This window comes from Bison bison, unplaced genomic scaffold (assembly GCF_000754665.1).
Source record: "Bison bison bison isolate TAMUID 2011002044 unplaced genomic scaffold, Bison_UMD1.0 scf7180017864274, whole genome shotgun sequence".
NCBI lineage: Eukaryota > Metazoa > Chordata > Mammalia > Artiodactyla > Bovidae > Bison > Bison bison.
In genome coordinates this window covers 2,316,492-2,330,153 of record NW_011494846.1, presented here as the reverse complement: position 1 = coordinate 2,330,153, position 13,662 = coordinate 2,316,492, and the positions used below count along the sequence as shown (strand labels likewise).

Genomic DNA, 13,662 nt, shown 5'->3' with positions numbered 1-13,662 from the left:
AGCTCCGTATCCCTGCCAGGACACCCGGGGTCAGTGGGCCCACAGGGGCTGGGGTCCCCAGGTGGGCACCCAAGTCAAAAGGCCAGACCTGCCCCAAGGCCTCTTGGACGGCCGCACTCTGCCTGCTGTGACCGCAGGGCACATGGCCAAGCGCAGAAGAGCCACCACCCGCGCCCCAGGAACGGGAGGCCGGCGCTTTCCCACAAAGGATGGGCAGCACCCCAACCATGCTTGGCCGGGCCTAGCCAGGCCGGCCTAGAACTGTCTCGTGTTACCTGAGCTCGTCCAGAAGGGCTGAGATGGTACTGAGAGTGGGGCCGTTTTCCTTTTTTGCTTCCGCTTGTGCGATCTGGTAGAGTAACTTCTCCATCGAGAATGGCTTAGCTATATGGCGACGCTTCATCTCCTGGAAGGGGCAGTCACATCCCTTCAGGGCAGGTTTTCATTTCTAGGCAGCTATCAAGGGTTTCCTTTACCGGGGAGGTGGTGCTATCTGAATTTTCAAATTCTAAATTCCATTTGGATGAAAAGCAATGCAAAAGCCACATAATGATCATGTCTCCCCGGAGGAAGACCGCACGTCCTCTGCCAGCCAAAGGCAGGGTTTGCCTTTCACACCTCTGAAGCGACAGCCCAGGACTGAGTAAGAGAACTCAGCAACTTACAGGAAGCTAACAAGCCTCGAACCACTCTCCCTCCCCAGAAGAACTTCTCAGCCGCCTTAGGGTTCCCAGACTCGGTCAGAAATCAAAGCATATCTACAAACAAGACCCCCGCTGGGGGACGCAGGCCGCGTGCGGAGTGGCCACCCGCCTACCTTGGCCGTCTCGAAGCCCATGCTCGTCCACTGGGTGGTGGCGAAGTGCACGGTCTCGGAGACGCTGTAGCCACAGCAGACTTTGGACACGAAGGATCCCGGGAAGCAGACGACGAACTGGCCACTCTGCTGCACCGTCCTGTGCACCTTGATCCCCTCTCTGCACAGCACCTCCGGGGAGATCTGCGGAGACGCGGGCTGAGCCGCCCGCCTGCAGGGCCGCCCGCCCCCGCCTCGCTTTCCCTGAGGACCGCCTGCGGCAGCGGCCCAACACACTGGCCCTCCAGACGGGCTCCCCACACAGAGTATGTTCTCTATTACAGATTCTCTGTTTCTCTTTTAGAAAATAAAAGAGACGTGACTCCTAAGTGGAGGAAGAGTAAATTCTAAACTGATACAGGCCCGGGAGCAACGCCTCAGATAAGGGCGTGGCAGCAGTGATTGGGGTCCCCGCCGCACGGCCAGGGTGGACGGGGGTTGGTGTACCCCGCACGGGGGCTGTGGGCTCAGGAGAGAGGAGACCCCGACAAGGGCCGCAGAGGCCAGAGAAGACCTGAGATCAGGCTGTCAGAACACAACTCTAAGAGATCCCCCAGGACTCAACAGGCTCTGAGAACCGGGCCAGCCGCCTCTGCGCTCAGCCCTCAGCGATCCTGCCCAGACTGCAGGTGCCCGGCCCGACCCCAGTCGCCATTTACAAAACCACCAGGCCCCAAAACAGAGTTGAAGGGCCCCACGTGCAGCAGCCCCACATCCTGGGCAATGAGAGGAGCGTGCTTTAGTTGGGCTGCCATAAAAGAGGAGTTTCCTTTACGATGGCTCCCTGGATTGGATGTTCACGGTCCTCTAGTTCTATGGGGCAGGTCAGCCCAGGGGTGAGGAAATGAAACCACAGCGCGGTCCCCCAGTCCCCGCCTGCGGCCCTACCATGACGTTGCTCTCGAGCATCTGCAGGCCGGGGGTGCCGTTGGCTTGCAGCAGAGTGTGCACCACGTCCTCCAGCTTGTGCTCCTCCTCAGCAGGAATGCAATACCTGGGCGGTTTGGAATCAGGTGGAGGCTGTTGACAAGGCCCCTCCCCAGGGAGCCCACCCTCCATGCTCCCCGAGAGGGGCCCAGAGCAGCCTGGAGACTGGCCTCGGCTGCAGAGGGGAGCTGGGCACGTGCCCAGTGGCCCTGGGTCTCTTGGGGCAGCTCTGCCGCCTGCGCCCCATGACGAACACGCCCACCTGCACGGGGGTCTGACCTACGCCCGAGCCATGCAGCCTTCAGACCAAAACCAGATGTTTAAAGCCCCTATAAATGAGATCCAGACACGTCCGCAGGCTCGACAGCCTCTCGTGAGCCTCCCGAGCGGGGACTTGTCTCTGGGCTGGCACCTGACCCTTCTCTCCAGTAGGAGAAGGACGGGGCGGCACCAGGGCTCAGCGTGGAATCCACACCAAGGGTCTGTGCAGGGCAGAGGGAGTGGCCACGCAGGGTGGGGCTCGGACAACACGGCCCCCGCTGACTGGGGCCGAGGATCCCAGGGGAGGTGGTGCAGCCTGAACTCAGCCTGAAGAACCAGGACCCTCACTGCGAGCCACGAAGCAGGAGAAAGGGAGTGACCACTCGGGTCCCACGAGGACCCTGCAGGACACACCTGTCGCCTACAGCTCTCGAGACGCTGGTGGCAGTGGTCTGCACACAGGCAGGCTCCTCCCGGCCCCCTGCTCTGGGACTCCCAGCCCTGCCGTCCATGGGCTAGAGTGGATACCTGACTGCCCCCTGCCCTCCCTGCAGCTACGTGCGGGGCTTCAGGCTGCCTGTCCCCACCTCTCCTAGGCCGGGCTGGGAGGGCACCAGTGATGAGCGGTCCACGGGGTGGGGGTCCTCACTACTAGCTGCTGAGAACCTAGTCAAGAGAGGCTTGTTGTCTCAACACCAACATATTCTATTGCTGATTTGTGATTTAAGTCCAGAGTTTCTAACCTCACTCACACGTTTTAACAAAAATCACACCCTGAAGTCCTCTGATCCTTTCCGGCAACCTCTCCCTGCAGCAGAGAGGTTCCAGGGGCCAGTATCCCAGCAGCCCAGAGCCTTGCATTCCCCTGCCTCTCACTTAGCAGTCACTCAGCACGCGGGCCGTGGCCTCTCTCCCTGTCTCCCTGCAGGGCTGAGGCCACGTGGCCCCACTTTCCGATGAAGGACCAGGATCTGGTTCTCGTGGGGAACAGGGCAAGGGGGCTCACACCACCCGAGTCCATGCAGCCGGCTCCCGACCCTCCAGGCTGCCTGAGACCCTGGCCCCACCACAGGAGACCAAGCAGAGGGCCCGTTGCCCCGAGGCGGCCCAAAGGCAGGGGGAGCCGTGATGAGACTACTGCCGACACCGGCTCCTTGGAGTGAGAACATCGGCTCTAGAACTTTAATAGAGGAGCTAATCACCCCATTAGGACAATAAACTGAGTAAGTGTGGGATGGATGCGATGCCGGTAGCCCGTCAGACAACAAGACATCTGATTATCTGCAGTGATTTCCCATCTGCCACCGTCAACAAAGGCACTGAAGAGCCAGTTTGGAGCGGGACTGGGGAGCCTGACAGTGAAGGATCACACCGGGGAACCAGACCAACTCCTAATACCCAGCGGCAGAACTCCACCTCCGGGAGACCACTCTCTATGCAGAGGGTGGGCCGGGAGACGCTGAAAACGCCCGCTCTGTGAGGCCATGCAGCCACCACGCCTGGCCAGCTTCCTGCTCCACTGCTCCTCGTTTTTGACGCTAGTATGACACGAACTCCTGGCCGTCAACAACCCCGAGGGGGAACTTCAGAGAGGGACAGCCCCGTGTTAGCCCGCAACTGGAACGGACAATGGCCAGGAATAGACGCTTGACCGTGCTCATCACCGGAGCAAACTAAAACATTCTCCACCAGCTCGACTTCCAACTGCGCTCCTCAGACTGACAGGGAGCACAGGACAAATTCACACAAGCCTGTCCGCCACCAGTGAGTGAGAGGCGGCGGCCCGGGCCGGCATACTCACCAAATGCAGTCAGCACCCGTGTGTAAGTAGTCAATGTAAGGGAGGTGGTTTTGGTCTCGAGACCAGCATGAGGTAGAAAAGACCATGCCGATATTCAGCCAGGGAATTGTCACTCCTGGAAGAGAGGGGACAGGGAAGGACGGGGAGCCGTGTGTCAGGGTGACAGCAACAGACATCGCATCGCCTCCCCAAGAAAAAGAAGGAAATGGGGTCAGAGCCAGGCGAGACTCAACGAGAAGGCACTTGCTCCTTCCCGCTTCTTATACAGGAACCAAGACCACAGACACAGTTACCAAACAATAGCGAGAAAACACCGTAACTAGTGACTGAAGGCGAACACACCCACAGTGGGGCCCGCGGGGCCTCGAGGCTAAGGACGCAGGCGCCGCCCGCACGCGCGCTGTCGGGACACAGGAAGGGGACCCGGGTCTGGAGCAGCCCCTCCGCCAGGGGACGGCCCTCAGTGCGCCAACACCCAGGACGCTCGGTTTCGCTCCTACCGGGTGAGGCAGGAGCCCCAGAGAGTCAGAGGTCAGCTCTGAAAGTTCCCAGGTGGAAAGCGGACCACACGAAGCGTCTCCCCAGCTTCCAGATCGGTGATTTGATTTACCTTTGCACATTTTTATCGACTCCAACTACACCCCTGACTCCCCTCCCTTCTCGAACAATTCCTGAGTTCTCTCACACCCTGTGCACCATGGTCCCCAGCCCTCCAACCCGCAGCCGGCTTACCAGGCACAGCACCGAGGTGACGCAGGATGGAGCCTGTGTTATTGGGGAGGACGGTGAGGTTCCATCCGTGTCTGCAGGGGAAAGCACAGGGGGGTCACGGACAGGCGCGGGGAGACGCTGTCTGGCCCCCAGGACCCGGGTAGGAGCAGCCAGCGCTACCTTGAAAACGGCTCCGACTTTCCCACCGGGAAGCCGCTGCCGTGGGTGTTGGTGTCCACCTTGCCGCAGTGCACGGCCACGTGGCAGTCCTTCTCCTCCACGAGCCTCCAGTACTCTTGCTGCAGGGAGAGGGGCCGTCAGCACCGTGCCACCCGGGGCTGCAGAGCCCCGCCTTGGCCTGCGACCTCGGGCCGTGGCCTCCCAGGCGGCCGGGCACCAGGCCAGGCAGCCGGGGCTGCAGGCAGTAACCGCACGCTCACGGTCACGGGGCCAGGTCTATGACCGACAGACGGATAAACACAAGGTACAGTGTCTGCCGAATACGACTTGGCCTCAGAGAGGGAAATTCTGACATGTGACAACACACGAATCCTACGGACATGACGCTAAGTGGAGAAGCCAGTCTCAGAGGACAAGTACTGATTCCATCCCGTAAGGCACTTGGGACAAAGTCAGACAGAAAAAGAGAACGGAGGGGCTGCGTGGACTCATGATTCACAGGAGCCGACCTCCAGTCTGGGAGGATGGACAAGTTCTGCAAACGGGTGGTGGGGCGGGTCACTCAACGACGTGCAAAGAATTCTGGTGCCACTGAACTGGACCTAAGAATGGCTCAGGTGGTGAAGGTCACCCGTGCATCACAATTAAGGATCATTCTGTGAAGGGGAGGGAGAAAGCAACTCGGGAAGGAAGGGGGGATGCCCCCCACCCACTGCAAGTGTGGTCACAGTGCCCCGAGACGGGCGTCTGGGCAGACACGCTACTCAGCACCGAACAAGGGAAGTGACCACCCTGCTCCCCAGGCTGTGACCCCAGCCAATGAAACAGACAGGGGAAGGGTGAGCACGACCTGAACAACTGCAGGGCAAACGCGGGTCGGGACGGGCTCTGCTAACAACAGGTGAGAGGGTTCCGTCTTCAACCATTAGTGCAGAAGCTCAGCATCGCCCTCCCCGCCGCGGCCAAGCCCGCTTCCTGGAGCCTCTCCAGGGAGCACCCGGGGCCAGCCCCACCCCTCTGCGTGTGCGGCCGATACAGCAAGGGGCCAGCCTGGGGGCAGCCAGAGGCCCCACCTCAAGAACAAACTGGACAGCATTAAATGCTCCGGGTCCCCAAGGGCCAGAGACGGGTCCAGGCCAGTCAGGTCGGCCGTCTGCCGGGTTTCACAGCAACGCGTGCTGAGTGAAGGGAGACAGAGGGGGCAGAAGGGGACCGTGCACTACACGGGGGCCCCTTCCGCTGGGGACCACCGCCCAAGCAGAGGCTCCAGCCCCTTTGTAGGATCCAGAAGCCCCTTCTACTGGGGACCACCGGCCAAGCAGAGGCTCCAGCCCCTTCGTAGAATCCAGAAGCCCCTTCTGCTGGGGACCACCAGCCAAACAGAGGCTTCAGCCCCTCCGTAGGGTCCAGAAGTTAGCCAGACAGACTAAAGGTTCCAATTTTAGCAAATCTACAACTATTAATATTAAAGCAAAACCAAGACACTCAGGGAGGAATGTCCAAGAGGGAGGGGACATACAGGTACCTATGGCGATTCATGCTGATGCACGGCAGAAGCCGACACAACACTGTAAAGCAAGTATCCGCCAATTAAAAAACAAAAGACCCCAGGACCCTCAGAATTAATTTCCCAGCAGGAGACAGTGGACAGTAACAATCTTCCACCTTCGGGGACTCCGACAAGGATCTATGTTGTAAAGCAAAGGCCTCTTTCTCTAGCTCAGATGTCCACCCCCAGGAGTCATGCTCCTCTCCTCTGACACTTCTCCCAAAACTAGCACGAGCCCAGCAGAAGCCACTGTGACGACCACACATGTCCCCGAGTCAGGACCCGTTGGCGCTGTGGTGATGGGACGTGGCTCTGGCAGGGCCCAAGGCAGGGCCGAGTGTCAGGCCACTGTGTGGTCTGCACACATACAGCCCAGAGTGCACAACTGGGATCTAGACGGAATGACAACGATGCCAAAATCAAATATTGACTGAATTCTTCAAATACTGAACCCAGGCCCAAGCACCAGGCCGGGGCCTTGTGGACTTCCAATGGCCACCATCGGAGGCGGGGCAGCACGCGGCACGGACACGGTGGGGCGGGCCGGGCGCCGTATCGACAGACAGTCCCTGAGCCCCACTCCCAGGACACCTGGTCACAGCAGAGCCGAGGGCCGCTGCTGTTAGCGTGGTTATGCCAAGAAGAGGAGCCTACAACCGTGAACAGAAGGGGTCTGAAACCTGCTGCCAGCGAAAAGCCAAGGCAGCCCACACCACCTCCTGCTCAGCCAGCACGCCCTGAACCTGGAGAGGAGTCGGGGCTCGCCCTTGGACAGGCCCACCTACGTCAGCAGCTGGGAGCCCCGGGGGCAGACTCGGGCTCTGCCCTCCTCCCCAGTGCCCCTCTGGCGACTGGCCGGGCACAGCCCCGCTCGCCTGCCCAGCCTCACACACCTCGGCACAGGGTTGGCAGAAGCACAAAAATGGCAGCCTGCCAATCCCGTTAAATGAAAAACAGGAGAGAAAAGCACAACCATGGTTTCCAGGGACTCCACACACGCTCTTGCCTAACAGGCACCTGGAGGACGGGCTGAGACGGGGTGAGAGGGGGCCAGCGGGGCGGGCAGGGAGGACCCGGAGACGTGCTCACTCCCCTGCCTCCTTTCTGGCCCGGAACAAGTTTCGGTCAACCTGAGCTGAAACTTCTGGCCGCGCCCAGGACCCAGAGGATGGACTTGGGACCCTCCGCCTGCCTCCAGGGGGCGGAGGCCCAGGGGCTCCACCCCGGCTCTGGGCAGAGAGAGGGCGGCCGGGCTCACGCACCTCGATTTCAGCTGGTGCGGGCTCCTTGCTGAAGCACATGTTCATGATATTTCTTGCTGTTCGGTAAAAAGTCGTTAAAGAAACAGACCTTCCCTGAAAAGGAAACAAAAGCAAGAGTCAAGCTCGAGAAACAAAGCAGTATCGGAACCCCAAAGCAGGGTCACCCCATCAGGAGCCCCTGCGTGGCGTGTCCCTGTGACCAGGGGCCATGTCCCTAGCTGACAGGAACAGAGAAGCTGGGACCACATTCCCTGAGAAGGACCCTCAGTGTGGACAAAGGAGGTAGCGCACCCCTGACCCCCACAACTCGGCAGGACGAGCTGCCCCAGGCGCCCCAGTGAAGAGCCACGTCCCTGGAGCAATGGGGACAGCGTGGAGACGGGACGAGCTGCCCCAGGAGCCCCAGTGAAGAGCCACGTCCCTGGAGCAATGGGGACAGCGTGGAGATGGGAAGACAAAGGCTGTGGTTGGGGGACAAGCCAGCAACATCAAGACAGACACTGGCTGGGCCTCGGGACCGGAGACGCTGGGAGAGAAACCTGGGCAGCTCTGGACGCCCACCCTGAGGGTCCTCCCCTGAGAACCGGGCAGACGAGCAGCCTGGCCTTGGGGATCTGTAGGGGCCAGAGGGACCCAGTCCTCCTCCCGCCCGGGGAGCCCCTGCCCCCCACCCCTGCTGGGGGGGCCCGCAGGGTCTTCAGATTACCTAACGTGCCCACCTCTGCCACCCTGCCCCCGGAACATTCCCAACGACACGCTCAACGGGATGAACGGTGGTGCGTCCCACAGGCAGGCCCCCCTCCTCCCGGACCAGGCACGCTCACCCCTTAACTGCGGAGTACTTCTTGAGCACCTACTGTGTACCAGGCCTAGTTCGAGGGGCTGTAGATGGAGCGGTGCTCAAAACAGTGTCTCTGCCCTCGAGGCGCTCTCAGGCTGCCTGGGGAATGTGGCCTCGCGCAAAACGGAGCTGGGACATGGCACCAAGGGTGATGAGCCAGAGGCAGAGGGGCAGGGCCCCTAACGAGGCCATGCTGGAGCAGCCCCATGAACAGAGCTGCCTCTGGAGGGACAGTGGGCACAGTTATCTCACAGACCCTGTTCATCTCATCACCAGCTCTGTAACTGAGGTTCCTAACCAACAGAGAAACGTCTGCACAAGTCCAAACTTCTCACCTGCCATCCCTCACAACATAAAGTTGGAACCACTAGGAAGAGCCTGATTTTCTATCAACTAAAGCAGAGTGCCTGTAATTCAACACGATGACAGCCAGCACCCAACAGTCAACTGCCAGACGCTAAGCGGGCTCAGCACCCGGAGCCGTGAGCTCCCAGCTGGCCCTCAGTGCACACAGCCTCCATGGCCACCAGCCTGCAGCCATGTCTACACAAACCCAACCCTTCCTGGGTCCAGTCACAGGGAAAGCTCCAGGCAAGCAAGCATCTCTCCCCAGAAAGGAGGTGAGACTCCAACTGAGGCGAGGACGCTGAGGGAGGCCGGGAGGGACCTCCGAGCACAGACTCAGAGGAAAGCGGCCCGAATCAGGGCAGAAGCACAGACACCAATCACGTTTCTGCACGTGGCAAGGCTCAAGTGCGTGGGCACGGCCACCAAAACCTCCGCAGGGGCCCTGCCCTCCTAGAGCCTGGGGAACCGATCAAGGTTGGGGGTCCTGTGCCCCTTCCCGGCCTGGGGCCCAATTGCCCTGAAGGACCAGAGAGAGGGGAGCCCAGCCTCTGTGGACAGAGCCAGGCTGCCAAGCACGGAGACACCGAGATGCCCCCTTGCTCCCTGGAGGAGGGGGTCTTGGAATATCTGGATGGGTACACGGTGTGGGCAGAAGCAGGGACCCGCCCCTGCCCTCTCCCCAGGAGATCCGCAGGACAGACAGGCACCAGCAGAGCTGTGCCGAGCGGCGTGGGGAGTGATTGGGAACGGCAGGGGACCTGGTCCCTGTGGGTACGAGAAGCCCCAGCCCCAGCCTCCGGAAAGAGGAGTTGTGCCTCCCAGGTTGCGTCCCTGGCATGTGGGCACCCGTGTACAAAAACACACATTTAATGACGCCTGATTCCCAGGTGGCACAGTGGTAAAGAACCTGCCTGCCAATGCAGGAAATGTAAGAGCCCCAGGTTTGATCCCCGGGTCAGGAAGATCCCCTGGAGGAGAGCAAGGCAACCCACTCCAGTATTCCTGCCTGGAGAAGAATCCCATGGACAGAGGAGCCTGGCAGGCTATAGTCTACGGGGCTGCACAAAGTCACGCACGACTGAAGCGACTCAGCACCACACCAGGGCCAGAGCTCGGTGCCCAGCAGCCTGGTGCAGACGCTCACTCCTCCCAGACTGCGGGTGGCGCTCTACAAGGGACTTGCCCAGGGCCGGCCGTCAGGGGTCTCGGTGGCCCCACGGCCCACAAGGCGCACGCGAGGCCGCACGGCAGGCCCGCGGGCCCTACCTTGTATATACACTTGTGGAAGTCGCTGAGGATGCCCTTGTCCTCCTCCTCCTCCTTCACCACCTCCTTTTCCTGAGCAAAGAGTCGCCGCCGGCCCGTCTTGAGCTGCGCGGGGCCCACCTCCTTCAGCTTGCTGCGGAAGCCGTTTCTGTGGGCCACGCCATTGATGAGCCCGTTCTTGGGCTCGAAGCGGGGCAGCGGGTGGAAGCGGTGGTAGTCCTGCTCCGTGTGGCCCTCCAGGGGCCCCTTGCGCCGCTCCAGGCTCTCCTTCTCCATCAGCACCTCCTTCTCCAGGCGCCGGTGCTCCTCGGGGGACAGGGAGTCATAGGAGAGCAGGTACTGGCAGTAAGCCTCCTGGAGCTTGGCCAGCCGGTCCTGGGCGGTTCTGGGGATGCGCAGCATGTCTGCGAGTTTGTTCCATTTTTTGAGGTCCGTCACCTGCTGCATACCGCCCATCTCGTTAATCAGCCGGAAAAAGCAGGCCAGGTCGAGCTCACAGCCTCCTGGGACGGCGAGGGGATAAAAGACAGCGACAGTGGGTGAAGTGCACTGTGAAGACCGCCTTCGCCACCCGAGAGCCCACGGGCACCAGCGTCCACCACGTGCCAGGGAGGCCACCAGGCCAGGGGTCAGAGCGGCACAGGGCCACCCAGTCTATAGAGACGAGGATGAGACCATCTTAGTGCTAGGACGGTGAACAGACCAGGACAGGCCGAGGTCCGACCAACACAGGAGGGCGGCCTGGGCAGGGCGCCCCGAGGAGCGGGCACTTAGGCAGAGGCCTGAAAGGAAGGAGAGTCGGTCCCTGGGGAGGGAGAACCCAGCATGGCTGGAGCACGGGCAAGATGCACGCCCCCTCACGCCCCAGGGGGCGGGGAGACGGCTCAAGGAGTAGGGCTTCCCTGCCAGGCTGGCAGAGCCTGCGTCGTGCCCTCGGCCACCTCTGCAGCCCAGCATCACCTGGAATGGCTGTAGGATGGGAAACTGTACCCACCCAGCACATGCCATCAGTTCCAATTCCCCTCCCAACGCTCCCCCACCACACACACACACATGCACGCACACACGCACAGTAACCTCCCTTCAGCCCCCAAGATGTCCAGGCAGCGGGCAAGGCCCCCCTGAGGGCAGGCGGGAGTCTGTCCGCCCCTCAGCTCCTCCCATCGCTGCTCACACAGAGCCCTGCTCATCTCCAAAGGTGTGTGGGCTGGTTCTCACTGGTCTCTCAATCAGACTGCACAAACCATGAGCCATGAGACTGCACAAAACTCAAGAGACGTGCGACAGCCGCCCAGCGGCGTCTCAATGGGAACTGTCTCAAAAGCAATCACCCTTGGACCAATAAAAACGAAAAACGTTCCAGAATAATCATCCACCAGCCGTTAGGAGATAAACACCCCACAGAATGCTAGGTGAGCAAAGTAAACATTGAGTGCTTCTACCTTTAGAAGATGGGGACACCTTTGTATAAAATAAAGGAAAGGAAGAGCAGCGGGACTCCTGAGAACAGCATCGGATCACCTCAGCCAGCTGTGCGCAAACGGAGTCCAGCCGGCCAGCACGGCCAGGGATGGGCGCGCGGCACCCCGAGCCCATCTGCTGTGCCAGGCGGGACGCTGGCTGGTTGCTTGGTTGAGGCCAGCAGGGGCCACATCAAGGAGGAGACCTGCGCCGACCTTGGCCGTCAGGGCCTAAGGCCCAAGGTTCCAAGATGCGCGGCAGGCCTTGCTCTCAGTCGGGGCAACTCCTGGACCTGCCAAGGGGGACGGGGACGTGGGTCAGACCAGAGACTGGCTGGAAAGGAGGTCACTGTTGTAAGCCTCAGAAAACCTGACCAGTCCTCGCCAAGGCATCGTGTTACTCCTCTCCGGTTTCATCAACCCACTCTCAGGACCACAAGGATGCTTCGGGACAAAGCGCCCCCTTCCCAGAGAAGGAGCAGTCTGTGGACTCTGAGAAACTTCCTTCAAAACTAAGTCCCTCACGCCGCGAGGAGGATGAGCGCAGAGTGAGACCCAAGGCGGGTGGCAGGCCAGCCAGCTCCCCTCCCACACGGAGGCTTCACACCTAGGCCAACAGCAATGCTGTGAACACACCCCCAGTCTCACGATGGCTTCTGGCGCCATGGGAACCAAGGTTCCGGAAACCTACTCTGAACGGAAAATCGGTGCCCTCTTGACGTCACCTGATGCCCTGACTGTTCAGAAGACCCACTGCCCCACTGCAGTTCTGGGTCTCCCACGCAGCCCACACCACACTCCCGAGACGTCGACACCTCAGCCTGTTCCCAAGCCCCTGTCACCTCCGATCACATCCATGATAGCGGACCACAAACCAAGCATTCTCTGAATTTAAGTGAGTCTCATCTGCTGAGAGTAATAGCGAAACCTCCATGGTGCAAGGAAACCTATCTTACTGCCCACCCCGACACCTAAATGACTGACATCGGCCCCTCTGCTCCCTGCCTGCAAAAGGCTGCTCCAACCTAAAAGCAGGCCCCACGCTGCTCCCATCCAGGGTCCTGAGCCACAAGAGAAGTATGTGAGTTCACCACTCCATGGCACCGGCTCACTCCGATAGAGGGGCTTAATCCTGGAGGTGCAAGGACCCGCCGAGGAAGAGGGAGACGGGGATTCCAGGAGGGCCGTGCGTGTGCCCAGCCCGGGCCCGGGCCTCACCACGCCAGCCGGCCTGTTCACAAAAGCCGTCACTGAGGCGAGTGCAGCTTCAGCGCAAAGCTGTACCTGCACTTGGGTCCACAGTGTTCCAGGAGCTAGACTCCACCGGGACCCGGTTACCACCAGGAAAACTGAGAGGCAAGGAAGGAAGAGGGGAGAGAGAGACAAAAGGCTGAAGCGCCCCCACCCACAGTCATGTGTGCAGGCCCTAAGTGTGGCCATGTTTAGAGACAGTCCTTAAAGCGGTGATTACAGTAAAATGAGGCCATCGGGGTGGGCCCTGACCCCATGTGACTGGTGTCCTTCTAACAAGAGAAGGGACACTAGAAATCTGTGTGTGGAGGAGAAGAGCAGGTGGGGACACGGGAGAAGGAAGGCTGTCCACAAGGCAAGGAGAGAGGCCTCGGGAGAAATGAACCCTGCCAGCACCTTGCTCTCACACTTGCAAGCTCCAGACCGAGAGAACTGACTCCCTGCAGGTCAAGCCCCCAGCTGCAGTACTTGGTTAACGCAGCCCAGGCAGACGAAGGCGCGGTGCAGCGGTCCTGCCCCTCTCTGGACGCCACTATGGACTCAGCCAGGCGGCCAGCAGGTGTGGCCCGGTGTGAGTGAGTGTGAGTGTGTGTGTGGAGGCGGGGGCCCCGCATAGGACCACACTGACCTGCAGAAAGCAGGGCTCAGACTTCCCCTGGGCCCTGACGCACCCGGAGGCTGGTGCCTTACCGCGGGCCTTACCTATGAGCGGGAGCTCGTCCATGGTGATGCCCTGAGATCTGAGGTGCTTCTTGATGCAGGCCAGCCGCTGCACGTTGGGGCCCCAGCGCCGGCCCAGCTTGTGGATGTGCTGGATCTGCGTGACGAAGCGCATCTCGTCGTTGAGCTTGCACTCGGGCCGCCAGTCCGGGGGCGGGATCACCCTGCACATGCCGTACTTCTCCACCTGAGGGCGCACCGACTCGATGTAGACGAGCGGGTCGTGGAA

The 13,662-nt window shown here is 60.8% G+C and overlaps 1 protein-coding gene across 1 annotated transcript in view; it reads right to left on the bottom strand.

The window, feature by feature from the left end:
* JARID2 (jumonji, AT rich interactive domain 2) overlaps positions 1 to 13,662 on the bottom strand; it is a 231,696-nt gene that overhangs the window by 7,068 nt on the left and 210,966 nt on the right. Inside the window, exons 9-18 of the mRNA XM_010848827.1 lie at positions 13,416 to 13,662; positions 10,003 to 10,505; positions 7,548 to 7,640; positions 4,737 to 4,855; positions 4,578 to 4,648; positions 3,846 to 3,960; positions 1,745 to 1,850; positions 818 to 1,000; positions 276 to 406; positions 4 to 12 (exon numbers count right to left, since the gene is read on the bottom strand). The exon at positions 13,416 to 13,662 is cut by the window's right edge and continues 22 nt beyond it. Of these exons, the coding sequence (XP_010847129.1) occupies positions 4 to 12; positions 276 to 406; positions 818 to 1,000; positions 1,745 to 1,850; positions 3,846 to 3,960; positions 4,578 to 4,648; positions 4,737 to 4,855; positions 7,548 to 7,640; positions 10,003 to 10,505; positions 13,416 to 13,662 (1,577 nt within the window). The remainder of the gene's footprint in view (positions 1 to 3; positions 13 to 275; positions 407 to 817; positions 1,001 to 1,744; positions 1,851 to 3,845; positions 3,961 to 4,577; positions 4,649 to 4,736; positions 4,856 to 7,547; positions 7,641 to 10,002; positions 10,506 to 13,415) is intronic.